This window comes from Eptatretus burgeri, chromosome 2, assembly GCF_056783735.1.
Source record: "Eptatretus burgeri isolate ZD-2024b chromosome 2, Ebu_testis_v1, whole genome shotgun sequence".
In the NCBI taxonomy this organism is placed as follows: Eukaryota; Metazoa; Chordata; class Myxini; order Myxiniformes; family Myxinidae; genus Eptatretus; species Eptatretus burgeri.
The window spans coordinates 40,011,184-40,026,109 of record NC_140962.1 but is presented as its reverse complement, the minus strand read 5'-3'; the positions used below and the strand labels follow the sequence as shown (position 1 = coordinate 40,026,109).

Genomic DNA, 14,926 nt, shown 5'->3' with positions numbered 1-14,926 from the left:
ACATATATATATATATATACATATATATACATATATATACATATATATATATATATATATATATATGTTGCATTTGTGGAAACCACATCCTTCCAACACCAACAGCAGCCAACATACAGTGGTCTCCAGTCAGTTATTTCATTAAAGTGGAAGTGAGCGCCGTTGGATTTTCGTTTTTGACAAAATGACGGAAAAACTTGAACAACGCTACTGCATCAAATTTTGTGTAAAGCTTGGCGATTCCCAAGTGGAAACGATCCGCAAGATTCAACAGGCCTTCGGGAACGAAGCAATGGGCACCACACAGATAAAAGACTGGTACAACCACTTCAAAGATGGTCGCACATCAGTGGAAAGTGAAGCACGTTCTAGTAGGCTCTCAACATCCCGAAATGAGATCATCATTGACCAAGTGAGGACCCTGCTGATGCAGGATCGTCGAATCACGATCAGAGAACTTGCAGACGAGGCGGGCGTCAGCATTGGATCCGTTCATTCCATTGTGACTGAGGATTTGGGCTTAAGGAGAATCTCAGCGAAGTTCGTGCCAAAGCTGCTAACGATCGAGCAGAAGCAACTCCGTTTGGAGATCGCACAGGACATGCTGGAGACTGTGAACAGCGATCCCAACTTCTTCAACACAGTGATCACTGGCAATGAGACCACAGTGATCCGTCATTTTGTCAAAAACGAAAATCCGACGGTGCTCACTTACACTTGCTCACTCATCGGCGGTCTGTCGGCGACTGACAGCTTCTGCAGGCGGGAAAATATTCATGCATACGAATTAGGATCACCTACATATGTGCACCAAACCACACCTCCCTAGCTTCATTTGTTTACGCACGAAAAATTAAGGTTGGATACTTTTTGAACACACCTCGTACATATATATCGCTCTCCTCCAACCTGTTTTCCCCTGACGTTTAAATCAGACGCACCTGACGTGCCTCCCCATTAATCAACAGCATCGCCGCCGATGATCAACCTGATGATTTGAAGTTTTTATTCCAATACTTCCAAGATATTACATTATGCATGCAAGCTATTACAGAAAAAAATTCGGAATTTTATGAAACATGGGAGATTTGAGTGTTAGAAGAATAATAGTTGGGAACCATGGAACAAAGACCCTCCCTTTATTTGGGTGGTGTATTGGCAACAAAGCGCTGCCTCACATGCTCCTGAACATTTTTGTTTAATGCCAACAACTCAGTGTTAGTTTTAGTCACCGGCAGACTTTCATCCAGGTGCATTGCCGTGCCACACAAAAAGATTGAACAGCGCGGCATTGTTGCTGTAAAAGATTCCCGACTGCCTCATATGCAACATGTTGACGCAAAATTTCACAAAGATAGTGTTGAGCTGCATTGGTGTTGTGCACAGATTGCTGGAAAGATGGAGACATAGCAGCATGTGCTTGCTGGTGTTGAGCTGCATTGGCATCATGCACAGATTGCTGACTCACTGTGCTCAAATTGGCACAGTGCCATTGCTGATGTTGTGGCAAATCATGATAGCATTGTTCAGCAACATCATGATCAACAAAAGTCTTTCTGTTACTTTTTAGCATTTTTGGGGCTTGTATATTGAGTTAAAAAAAATGAATAATAAGAACTCGATAAGAAAAAAATGGATTTTAAGTATTATGCTACTGAGCCGTCTGCAGTCATGCCAGTAATGCAGTCAAGACAAAGGGAATATGCATTGTTACTAATTGTCAGGCAACAATTAAGAAACAAACAAATTAGTTACCAAAGGTGGTTTTGAAATACACACCACATTAATAATGAACGTTAGTACAGTATTAATACTTCATTGTACGATTTATCATCAACGTTGAATTATTATTATTACTATAATTATTATTAAAAGGGTACCATTAGCCTTACAGGCTGTGGTACCCATTGTTTCTGTTCAGATTATTTGTTATTATTCTTTGTCGCATTTTGGGGCTTTTTTTGCTCGATTTTTTTTTTTAATTTTCCGTGGCAACCGTTATTCCGATTGACACGAAATTTTCACCATAGTTTGTCTTTTTTTTGAAGATTTTTAAAGTGATAATTGTGACATCATAGGTCACGTGGTATGGCAGCCACTTGGATTAACTGAAAAAATTTTGTTATCTCTGAAACCGCTGATCAGAAAAAATTGAATCTTGGCCCATGACATTCTACTCCCAATGAGGAATAAGAATCTTGTAATGATAATGTCAAAGGTGAAGTGGTAGGCCAACCATAAACGCATAAACACAAGTCCTTGTCCTAAAAATCTGAAACTTCATACATAATCTGTGCCCCAATGTCTATGAAACGCTTAAGGTTATGATGTCATCCATCACGTGGTTTTGCAGTCATATTGTTTTTTTTTTTCAAAAAAAGGAAAAATTCTTCTCCAGAACTGCTTTAGAGATCAAAGTGAAACTGCACACAAATGATCAACTAGATACGCTGAATAAAGTTTGACAACTATGACATCATATGTCACATGGTCTGGCAGCCATCCTGGATTTACCCGAAAACCTTCAAAAATCTTCTTCTCCAGAACGACTGAAAAGATTGAGAGGAAACTTTACACACGTTCCTCATGACTTCATGAAGGACATGAAATAAAGAATAATTGATAGGTCACGTGGTTCTGCGGCCACATTGTATTGAAGAAAAATATTAAATAATGTTTTCTCTGGAACTGCTTATCCAATCGAAGTGAAATTTGGCAAATATCATCTACAGTCATTGCTGCACACACTGCAATAATGACGTCATAGATCACATGGTGAAGCAGCCATGTGGATATGAAAACTAACCTTACCCGATCAAGACGAAATTCCACACACGTGATCCTCCACCCAATCATGGGCAGAGTGCAGATTTCAATACCACATGGTGATCACATGGACAGATCACGTGGTGTGGCAGCCATGTTCATTTGAAAACCTAACTTTCAACCCCTGTTTTCTCTGAAACAGCTTCACGCATGGATATGAATAGCACATTGCATGGAGCAAGGGGAGTGCATCAAAACTACAAAGTTTTGAATCGACAGCTAAAGCAGTTTCCGAAATAGAATTTTTTTATTATTCCGTGAAACCAATGTGGCTGCCAAACCATGTGACTGATGACGTAATTGTAAAATAAAATATATACAGCAAGGGTAGTGCATCATAACAGCAACGCCCAGTATTGATTGGTTGTTCGGTTTCAGATAAATAATTAGTTTATCATATCTAATAAATCACATTTTATAGACTGCATAGAGCTGTTCACGTCTGTTTGTGGGTTGGTCATAAGCGCCACCCATTCTGCAAGCCACACCTTCCTTTGTTTCGGCAAACGTCACAAGCACCGCCTTTTAGCTAGGCCACCACCTTTTTAGCTAGGCCTTTTCCTCCAGCCACCATAAATAGCGGCCATATTTTTTGCTTCACATTGCTCAATATGTCTACACAGGCCTCATTTACCATACATTTGAGGACTCAACAACCCATCTTCCATTATAAAATAAAGCTACCCTTTTAAGGAAACAAATGTATAATTTGATTACACCGCAAACGAGGTAATGCATGTATTGTTTCCAACGATCATGGCATCGGTCAAATTATACACCGCCCAATGAGGTACGTTAATTTTCATATTATGCAGAGGAAAGAAAATCGTGGTCTTTCATTAATTTGCGCTCAAACTGCATCAGCGACACTGCGCTTAAGCCACTTGGGCGAGCTCTCAACATCAAACGTGAAACAACACAAGCAATTACACTTGGTAACTGAGGAAGAGGAGGGAGGGGTGGGGTGAATGTCCAGAGGGACTCGAGTGGGAGGAGGAAGGGGTTGGGTGTGAATCCGGTGGGACTGGGGTGGGAGGAGACAGGTGATGACGAATAATTGATAGGTCACGTGATTTGGTGGCTATATTGGATTGAAGAAAAAATATTAAATAATGTTTTCTCTGGGTAAAGAGGACGTTGTCGGTCAGGTGTCCAATCAAAGCGGGGTTGCATCAAAGCAGGGGGGTGGGGCAATGGTACCCGGCCATAACTGCTCGCAGTTATAAAACATAGCGCCTCCAGATATTATTATTATTACTATTGTTATGACGAAAACATTATGATGAAACGTAGGCCTATTAGTTACGGCTGGATCTGCGGAACTTCAACGGTAAAAGTCCTTGTTAGCCATTGGAGATAACGTCAGTTATCAGAAGTGGTTTCTGAAATAATACACCACTTTCATAATAAACCTCAGTACAGTATTATTGGCCTCTACATACTGTGTCATTGGAAAGGCCGTGACGCCTATCCTTTCGATATTTGATAATCATTTTAACAATCACTTTGTTTCACACTGCATGGAAAACGCAAAGGTAGGGCATGCATGGCGATTGTGAATATGACAGATTTGATGATGTGTTAGGCCTGACCTACATGAAAATGAAAATGGCGGATGTTGGAGTGAGCCGTCCTACACCGTAATGAAGTAGTGTGACTGACGGACAGAAAAGTGCCGCTCCTTCAATATTATATCAAACAAGTTATGAAAACTTTTTTTTTTTAAATGGAAAAGGATGTGGGGATGGTCCTCCAAAAATTGTGAACAAGGTAAGGATAGTCACAAGAAATGATCATGTCAAACCATCCCGACATATTTCTTTGAATAATAGTTGTCCCTACACAAGACACTAACTGTGCGTGGGCGTGTGCGCGTTTCTATCGAAGAAAGAATGAATCCTTACTATAATTCACTGACCGGTGTTTGTGAGTTTGTTTGTTTGTCACGCTACTCCTCCTATAGCTCTGGGCCAATTACATCCAGACTTGCTACAGAAGATCAGCATGATCCCCATGAATGTATAAGGGTGCTTTCATCTTTGCCAGTGGTCTTGGGGGGTGGGGGCGGGGGACGCAAATTCTCCAAACAAATGTGTGGCATATCGCGCCATCACCGAAGGTGGAAGGAGGTTACAAGTCTCCACCATTTACAGTACAGTATTCCTGTCCCCACGTTTTCCATTTTAGTGAGGCATTTTGATTTATAGGTTTTTGCAGGTAGGTTTTTGCTTCATGCATGTAACCCGGATGTTTTTTTAATTTTTTTTTACGAATACAGAGCTGCCAGTGGCCTATACACCACTCAAATAAAGGTTTGCGTCAGAAGAACACGTTGCATGCTTGGAACAAGATTGCACGTAGGGCAGGTACTCTGCTCGTCCAAATAACAAATTACAGGTTCTGGGCAGGTACAAATAATAAATACCCAAGATCAAGGACATGACACCAATGGATTTAAATAGATGGCAGGACTGAGCTATATGGACAAGTATCGGTTCTGTAAGACAGAAACAGAAAGTATTAGTCACCTGCTTTTGGGATGCAAAAAACTATTGTCAGAACAATTTTACACACAATGGCAAAAACAAAGTATGCAAAGTGGTTCATTGGAATATCTGCAAAAATTTCAACATCCCAGTTCCAGAAAACTCATGGAAACACAAACCAAGGGCAATCATTGAAAATAATGACGTCATGCCCACGTATGACCTGATGATCCCATAGAGCATGAACATAGAAAACAAAGCCTTGTGACCGGACATCGTTCTCCAGAACAAAAAGGAAAAGACAACATTGCTGATTGAGATATCAATACCCAGCGATTTTGGCTTAAATAATGCAGAAATCAAGAAAATGACCAAATACAAATTGATTAGATTTTGGTGAAGATCCAGATACGGGTCCAGCTACTAGAATTTTTAAAGTGATTCTTCATCATTAAGAGATAGGACTAAACCGATATAGTGTAGCATGATATCTCAAAAAGTTGTGGACGGATTTGGATGACACTTGGTGGACAGGTTGGATGTGTGACAAGGACAAATTGATTCAATTTTGGTGTAGATCTGGATAGATAATTATTTAATTTTTAAAGTGATTCTTCACCACTGATAAGACCAAAAACGATATATAGTATGAGATTTCAAAAAATATTTGGGCCCGATATGTTCTCATGGATCAGGCTGCGTGGCAGAAGTATACGCTCTACCAAGTGCCCTTCTAGTTTTCTCTGCAACCGCTTATCCAATTGACACTAAATTTTCACCATAGGTGCGACTAGTTATGTAGAATGTTTTTATGATAATTATGATGTCATAGGGTGGTGTGGTAGCCATGTTGTTAGAAAAAAATTTGGACCTCTCAATCTCCAAAACAGCTTCATGGAAAAAATTGAAACTTGGCACATGTCAAGTACTGCCCATGGGAATTAAGTGTGATTTTTTGATGATGTCTGAGGTGTGTCTGTTATGATGTCATAATTGCATACATCGAACGCTTTATCCGATCAGTGTGAAAAATTTTGAGTGTCATCTCGAGCTAAATTGGATGAGGGGAAATTTTTTGATGAAGTCATTGGTAATGTGGTTCAGTCGCCTTATTTTTTTTAACATAAAAGCATTCAAACATCTTCTCCAGAACTGAATGACAGATCGAGAGGAAACTTCACCCACATGTTCCCCAAGTTTCAGGGATACCAGGGTGTTCATGAATAATTAATAGGTCACATGGTCTGGCAGCTATGTTGGATTGAACGAAAATGTTTAAAAAACAAAAATCTCTTGAACCACTTTATCAATCAACGTGAAGTGTCAGAGTTATGATGAAGTAGTCATGTGTAATATTTGTTTTGAAATTCAACCTGATCGGATACATGGTCTGGCAGCTAGAATTATTTAATATTTTGAATCTGGGTGGTGGGATTTAAATCGAACTTAGTACAAGTATGGATAATGATGGAAGAATGTGGGTGGAGGTGTGTCTGGCTCCATCACGACGTCGAAGTGCCCTTATAATTTAAAGTGTTTTTATTACTTGTTCCTTTACATTTTTAGAAATGTGTTTACTTGCTGTCCATCGACACGTCCATGGACCAAGCAACTCTACACAATGCTATATTCCCTGTTGGAGTCCTCCATCTACCCCCACAATTGTAACATGTGTATATATATATATATATATATATATATATATATATATATATATATATATATATATATATATATATATATATACATATCTTCTTCTTCTTCCTTCGGCTGCTCCCGTTAGGGGTCGCCACAGCGGATCATCCGTATGATCCGCATAGTGATTTGGCACATGTTTTACGCCGGATGCCCTTCCTGACACAACTCTAGTCACCTCTTACGACACAGGGATATGGTACACCTATTTTAACCGGGGTTTCCACTGGCCCAGTACACTGGTACTCATTTCGCTGACCTCGGAAGGATGACAGGCTGAGTCAACCCCCTGGTGTATTAATCCAGTGGCGCAACGGGGCTTGAACTCAGGACCTTTTGGATCCCAAGCCGCTGCCCTAACCACTGCGCCAACACACCAGGCTTCATATATATATATATATATATATATATATATATATATATATATATATATATATATATATATATATATATATATATATATATATATATATATATATATATATATATATATATATATATATATATATATATATCGGCTTGGGATCCAAAAGGTCCTGAGTTCAAGCCCAGTTGGGCGACTGAATTAATACACCAGGGGGTTGACTCAGCCTGTCATCCTTCCGAGGTCGGCGAAATGAGTACCAGTGTACTGGGCCGGTGTATAACCCGGTTAAAATAGGTGTACCATACCCCTGTGTCGTAAGAGGCGACCAGGGTTGCGTCAGGAAGGGCATCCGGTGTAAAACATGTGCTAAATCACTATGCGGATCATACGGATGATCCGCTGTGGTGACCCCTAACGGGAGGAGGAGGAAGAAGAGGAAGAAGAGGAAGAAGAGGAAGAAGAGGAAGAAGAGGAAGAAGAGGAAGAAGAGGAAGAAGAGGAAGAAGAGGAAGAAGAGGAAGAAGAGGAAGAAGAGGAAGAAGAGGAAGAAGAGGAAGAAGAGGAAGAAGAGGAAGAAGAGGAAGAAGAGGAAGAAGAGGAAGAAGAGGAAGAAGAGGAAGAAGAGGAAGAAGAGGAAGAAGAGGAAGAAGAGGAAGAAGAGGAAGAAGAGGAAGAAGAGGAAGAAGAGGAAGAAGAGGAAGAAGAGGAAGAAGAAGAATATATATATATATATATATATATATATATATATATATATATATATATATATATATATATATATATATATATATATATATATATATATATGTCATGTTCTACTGACTTACAAAGTTGTAGTACAAACTTTCTCGACGTGATTACATTGATTTGGTACTGTACATATTTTATTGACGATCCAACATTCTAAATAATACTTGCTTTATTGAAATGTGTGTATTGGTCCTGTACATATTTTATAGACGATCTAACATTCTAAATAATACGTACATTATTGAAATATGTATGTATTAGTACTGTACATATTTTATAGACGATCTAACATTCTAAATAATATGTACTTTATTAAAATATGTGTCTGTTGTTGCTGTCGATTGGCCCAATGACTGTACTACACGAATAGGGCTGATAATATTCCACCGTTAACCACAGCCATAAAAGTCTGATTTGCCCTTGTGTAAATGTGTCTTGCGGCCCCAACCCCATCAGGCTGATTGACAGTTGTAGTCCTGCCCACCCGTTGCCTTTCTATTACTTTCCAAAGGAATGCAGTTTTGCATACTTTTCATGCAATCCTTTCAAGCTATTAACATTTCGATCAGTTTGCAACTTCCCACTATAAAATGCAGTTGATTGGTGTTTAAACCAAGTTTGTAGCTTAAATCAATTTTGAGTTAGGCTGCCTGAAAAAGAATAAGAAGAAGAATGACAGACACTTTTTGGTGTCTCATTTTTCTTGTTCATCGATTATGCTTCAAAGTTTAATGAGTGTTATTGGATGGGGAATTCTTCGCAGATGACTGGTAGGTAATTTATAAGTTCTATCCTTGGTAGATTTATTTTGAGGATTCATGTTTTATTGAGCCAATGGAGTGTCCGGGCCATTCTTGCACAAGAAGTCCACCGACTTTTTGATAGATGTTAACAACCTTCTGCAAATTAATTGATGCGAGACATGTCCACTCGACCTCCTCGGGCAATGCTCGATAGCAATGCACTGTCGTAGACATCTTTCATAATGTTGCTTCAATAACCACCTCACTTTTTTCCTCCTCCTCCTCCACCCTGAACCACCACACACGATGTCTTCAATTCTACTCATTTTTCTTTCCATGCGTTTTGCTGTATATAATTTTCTACTCCTCTTTATTTGCATTGGTTTTGCTATAAACATTGAACATTCAACGACAAATCTAAAAGACGATCATATTTTTATCAACAGTAAACACTAAAAATATACCCATCAGAGATGGGGAATCCCCCGCCATTGAAACATTTTTTTCAAGACGGCCGCCCCAGTCGGCCATCTTGGATCCGGCCACGCCCAAAATCAATAGGGATCTTCCTTTTCAGGAGGTACATGTGTGACCCAAATTTCAAATCGATATGGCGAACAGTTTGAGTTATTGCACTCACAGCTATAAATGTTGATGCCCAGCCAGCCGGACGGACGGACGACCCGGGTAACAACAATATCCCCCTTTCCGCCACGTGGCGGGGGGTAAAAATGGACTTTTATTGTGCAAAAAAAAGAAGAGTTAATTCTGCTAAAATAAATTAAAAATAATAAAGTTCTGCAACATTTGCAGTTAGATAACTGACCTCTGCAAACGAGACCTGCGGCATAGGAATGATAGAGATCGCCGCAGGCACACATTGACTGGATCCCAGTTGCTGTATTGGCAAAGCAACGCTGCCGCTGCAAAGGCCAACAGCAGAGGTCCGAGGCCCAGGAAGAAGAGCCACGAGCAACGGAGCTGGTCAGGGAAATTGTGGGCAAAGGCAGAAATAGTGTATATATCAACGAACCGACCAAAACTACATATTTGGACAGCTTACACCACAAAAAGGTTAATGGAAGCCATTAATTTCCTCCAATCAGCAGTGCCTTCCTAGAGCTGTCCTGATTTTTGGGTGGAGAAAAATACCCAGCAAAACAATTTTAGAAATGACTTTCAAAGTACTTGTATAACTCATTAAAAGCAGACAACTTTGTTTTATTGCTAAGTTCTTTCCTTGCACAGATTTGAAGGACATAAAACATTAAAATAAAGCAGAAGTCATTAAGAAATCACACCTTATGTAACCAGACATCAGCAAGAACAGCAAGAGGGACTGCTAAGCTGAGTGCTAGTGTGCCCACAAGTGATGAGGTCAAGAAACAGCCCCTGCTCACCAAAAACAAAAATAATCAAATTTAAAAAACTGTCACACTGACAAATCTGAATTCTCCTGCAAACTCAGGAGCCTCACTAAATTTCTATAACCTTGCATTAATGGGCGGCAGAACAGAGTTATATCATGTAATTTAAGACATCATGAAAGCCATGCCAACAAAAATTAGAAACTGCTGTAAATAGGAGCAAAATTTCAGCAATGTTTCATTCTTGGTGCACCAATGCTTTCCATGTGGGGCTTGCTTACAATTTTGGTGAAAGCCTGCTTGCGAGCTCTTCTTAATAGGATTTCTTTCCAGCAAATCAACCGAGGTGGTTTACTCTAACCGCAATCAGTTGAGACAGGAGGAGAGAGACATTTTGAATTTGGGATGATGGCAGACGTTCATTGGTTTGGTGAACTTTTTCACTACAATACTACTATGTAGGTCAGGCATTTAAAGTTAAGTGTACTCTCCATTTATGTAATCAGCTACAAATGAGATCAACAATGTTCCATGTTTTCACCAATTTGTATTCGTCCTTTTCTACCAAGGAATATAGCGATATTAAATTTTGCTTCTAACAACATTAATGAAGTTCGTTTTCCATTCATTCCCAATACTGTATATGTGATGTAATACACAAGCACTTGCTTAATTTTTTTTTTAAGACATAGAAAATACATGCCCATAACCCTTTTATTGCGCAAAGTCATTGCAATAGTCTTACACACATCCATAATAGAATGGGGGTAGGGGGAAGAGTTGTGCCTTTTGGAACAAACTTGGATTGCAATTGCATGATCAATTTCTTCTATTATCAATTTTTAAAGCAGGAAAATGGCAAAATTGTGACACAACTTGCTCTTAACCACAACAATAGAAGCAGGCAGAATGCGATGTCACTTGAGAATGGTTAATACTTCCGACCCCCTTTCTTTTTCATTGCATTAATCTCAATAAAAAAATGCAATGAAAACCTGTTAATTGGAATAGGTCAAGAACATCTGCACTATAAAGTATGAATGGTCTGTGTGTTCGTTCGCTAATCCTCCAATCTCCATTTTGACCAATCTCAACAAAATTTACCAAGGGGTTTTGGAGGGAATTGGTGTCACAATTTCCCTGGGGACAGAGCCAGAGCAAAGGAAAGGTTTTAAAGAAATGAAAAGACTGTGTCGCATCCAGTTTAGCAAACATTTTTTTTTTGAGTAGCAAAACCATGAAGCATACTTTGGAGTCTAACAAGTCATCGCACAATCCTGTACAACCTTAAACAAGGAAATGAAGAGGCCATCTGACCCATCATTGCATGCTGCACTTCAGAGTTCATTTTTTTTCTACAGGTGTAAAAGATTTTTTACCCTGTGGGGTCTTCCACCCCACTGGGTCTAATCGCCGCTCACGTTCTCTCTTTTCTTGTGTACAGCTCATTTGAACGTCTATTTCTCCATTATTCGTGAACAGAATTCTATGAAAACTGACAGGCATATACTAGACACATATACACAGGCATTAACTGAGCCCAAAGTGCGATTCCTGCCCTTCAGGCCAAGGAGCGGCCCATTTCCTTTAAAATTATTTCTCGGTTATTAGTGAACGGAACCAAACCAAACTTGACATGTATATTCTAGAGACCATTCCCCAGGCAAGAACTGAACCCAAAGTGCGATTCCGGCACTTTGGACCGAGAAATGGCCCTTTCGGCCCATTTTCTTAAAATTGTTATTTCTCGGTTATTTGTGAAAGAAACCGGACCAAATTTGACAGGCATGTTATTGAGGTCACTCTGCAGGCATTAACTGAGCCCAAAGTGAGATTATGGCCCTTTGGGCCGACAAACGGCCCTCTCAGGACATTAAAAAAAAAAAAAAAATCGCTATTTCTCGGTTATTAGTGGACGGAACCGAACCAAACTTGACAGGTACAAGTCTGAAGACGACGATGGTTCAGGAGCGGTATTTGATGATGTAGATTGTTTCAGAAGTCAAGGATGAGACAATGTGATAATGTTTGACCCAAGTTATAAAAATGATCAACATGATGTGGTACGAGTGACAGGTTATTAGCTGCAAAATATCGAAAACCCGGTTTCATTCAACAACTTGAAAAATTTGACCTTGCATCACCTTTAAAGGTCACAAAACAATGTTGTGGACATTAAAATAAGGAAACAGGATACGTGCTATAACCTAATGGAATTAGTTCGTCGAAGAAGGTCGAAAACCCGGTTTGATTCCCACAACTTTGAAAATTTGACCTTTGTGAACTTTAAAAGTCAAAGGTCAAGGATTATGACCTTTGGTGCAAAACCTCCTCTGGAACATTCCAGGAGCAATATAACATCATATAGGTTATATGGCATTTCGCACTCCTCGGATTATCCATACTTTGATGAAATCAGCGTAAAAACAAACTTGAAGGGGGCGCCACGGTCAAGGTATTCGAGATAGATCAAAATGGTTTCAAGACGTGAGGTGGGGAATGACCAAGATTATGCATAAAAAATATATTGTCGTCCTAGCTCTCAAAGTTTGGGCGGTCGTATGATTTTTATGTCAAAATTCAAAATTTTCTAAGTTCGTGACCTTGTGACCTTGACCTTGTAACCTTGACCTTGGGATGAAAATGAAAAATCGAGCTCCGTGGGGCTATGCAGGTGCCATTGGGCTAACCAAATACCAAATCCCCTGCCAGATTCAAAAAACCCTTCGGAGAAGATGGATTTTTATGTCAAAATCGCAATTTTCTAAGTTCGTGACCTTGTGGCCTTGACCTTGGGACAAAAATGAAAAATCGAGCTCTGTGGGGTTATGCAGGTGCCATTGGGCTAACCAAATACTGAAACCCCTGCCAGATTCGGCAAACCCCTCAGAGAAGAAAAATTTTTATGTCAAAATTCGCAATTTTCTAAGTTCGTGACCTTGTGACCTTGACACGAAAATGAAATAAAAAAAATCGAGCTCTGTGGGGCTATGCAGGTGCCATTGGGCTAACCAAATACCAAAACCCCTGTCAGATTCGACAAACGCCCTCGGAGAAGATGCAAATTGAAATCGGCTACCCCCTAAAAACACATGTTTTTTGGGCGTGGCTCCGCCCATAATGGGCGCACCACGCCCATTTTCAGGAAAACACAACGAGATCATGATATAAACCTTCCACCAAAATTTTATCAGGATCGGATCAAAACCCACGGAGCTATGCTCGGGACAGACAGACAGACAGACAGACACACAACAATAACTAATATAGTGGTCACTTATTTTTTTTCCGTGAAAATATTTTTCGTGAACCAATATTCTAGAGCCCAAATTAAGTTTGCCCAAAGTGCGATCCTGCTCACCAGATTCTCACCAGATTCCTGATGCTGATCCTGCTCACCAGATTCTCTCAGCGAGGGAGTCTCATGAGTGGAGGAGGCCAGCGGGCCGACCACGTGCCTCATGGTTGCAACAGGTTGACCATCATCTCAAGGAGATGGGGATGGGCCTGGCATCTGCCTGGGGGACGGCCAGACGGAGGCCCTGGAGTACCGGCGGAAAGTGGACGCAGCGACGCACTGTTCTGGCACATGCTCCCATACCTGACCTGACCTAAAGTGCGATTCCGGCCCTTTTGGGCCGAGAAACGGCCCTTTCGGCCCATTTTCTTAAAATTACTGTAAAAAGAAAAATTAAATGCGCTGGGCAAAATTAAGTCGCAAATGATAATCTGAAACTGGCCTCACTATTGCGAGGTGTTCTGGTTTCTTTTTCTGATGCGATGAAAATCTTACCAAATTTCAAAACTATCTGTCGTCCATGCAATCACTCACCTGAGAGTTGTACTAATGAACTCCCACAGGGTATGTTTGCAAGTCGAACTTGTTTTTCTGGGTGTCCCTCAACCTTGTCATTCGTCTTTCCCTCCTTTCTACGGTATCCCTCATGCCCATCTCATCCTACTTCATCCCTATTTCCTGTATAATTATATATATATATATATATATATATATATATATATATATAATTTTATATATATATATATATATATATATATATATATATATATATATATGTTTGATTGGTCTATTTTAAAGCATACAAACCAGCTGTTCCTACAGTGCAACGGTTGGCACACGTGCCATGAGCAAGATGATTTTGAGTGATGTGCAATAAAATTCTAATTGAGTGCGAACAAACTAAGTTGAAAAAAAAAAAAACCCCATAAAATTATGCTTGACTGCTCCGTCAACCTCCAAATAATATATTTTTTTAAAACAACAGCTTTCATTGGGGAGCATAATTTAGAGTCTAAATTATGCTTCCCCATGAAAGCTCTGACATCGGAAGAAAAACGATTCATTGGTTTATTTACTACATTACGTTTAGCGGGGCCAACCAATCTTCATTCGCAGGAAATCTCATGGTAAGTGCCATTGATCACGTTTTTTTGGAAAAAAATAAATGGTGGTTCCCAAGAAAGGAAAGTTAGATGTCCGCTCATTTCAGCCCTCTTGGAGAAACAAATATGAATCTTCACTATAATTCACGGACTGATGTTTGTTACTTGCAATATTGAAGATTTTTGAAGTACAGTGTATCTCTCTGTCTGTCTGTTTATTGCCTCCAGGGTCACAATTCTAAACCGATCATCATGAAACTTTACCAAGTTGTAGAGGTAGTCTCAACTGAG

General features: G+C 39.8%; 1 protein-coding gene across 6 annotated transcripts in view; it reads right to left on the bottom strand.

Annotated features, from left to right (window-relative positions):
• The window catches only part of SLC35F5 (solute carrier family 35 member F5), a 97,794-nt gene that overhangs the window by 25,087 nt on the left and 57,781 nt on the right, over positions 1-14,926 (bottom strand). For 4 of the 6 annotated variants that reach the window (XM_085868347.1, XM_085868368.1, XM_085868358.1 and 1 more), the window contains 2 exons: positions 10,169-10,259; positions 9,694-9,848 (listed from right to left, as the gene is read on the bottom strand). In XM_085868347.1, coding sequence (XP_085724473.1) covers positions 9,694-9,848; positions 10,169-10,259 — 246 coding nt within the window. Of the gene's footprint in view, positions 1-9,693; positions 9,849-10,168; positions 10,260-14,926 lie in introns of those variants that run through there. The other 2 variants (XR_015054718.1, XR_015054714.1) reach the window with 2 other exon arrangements.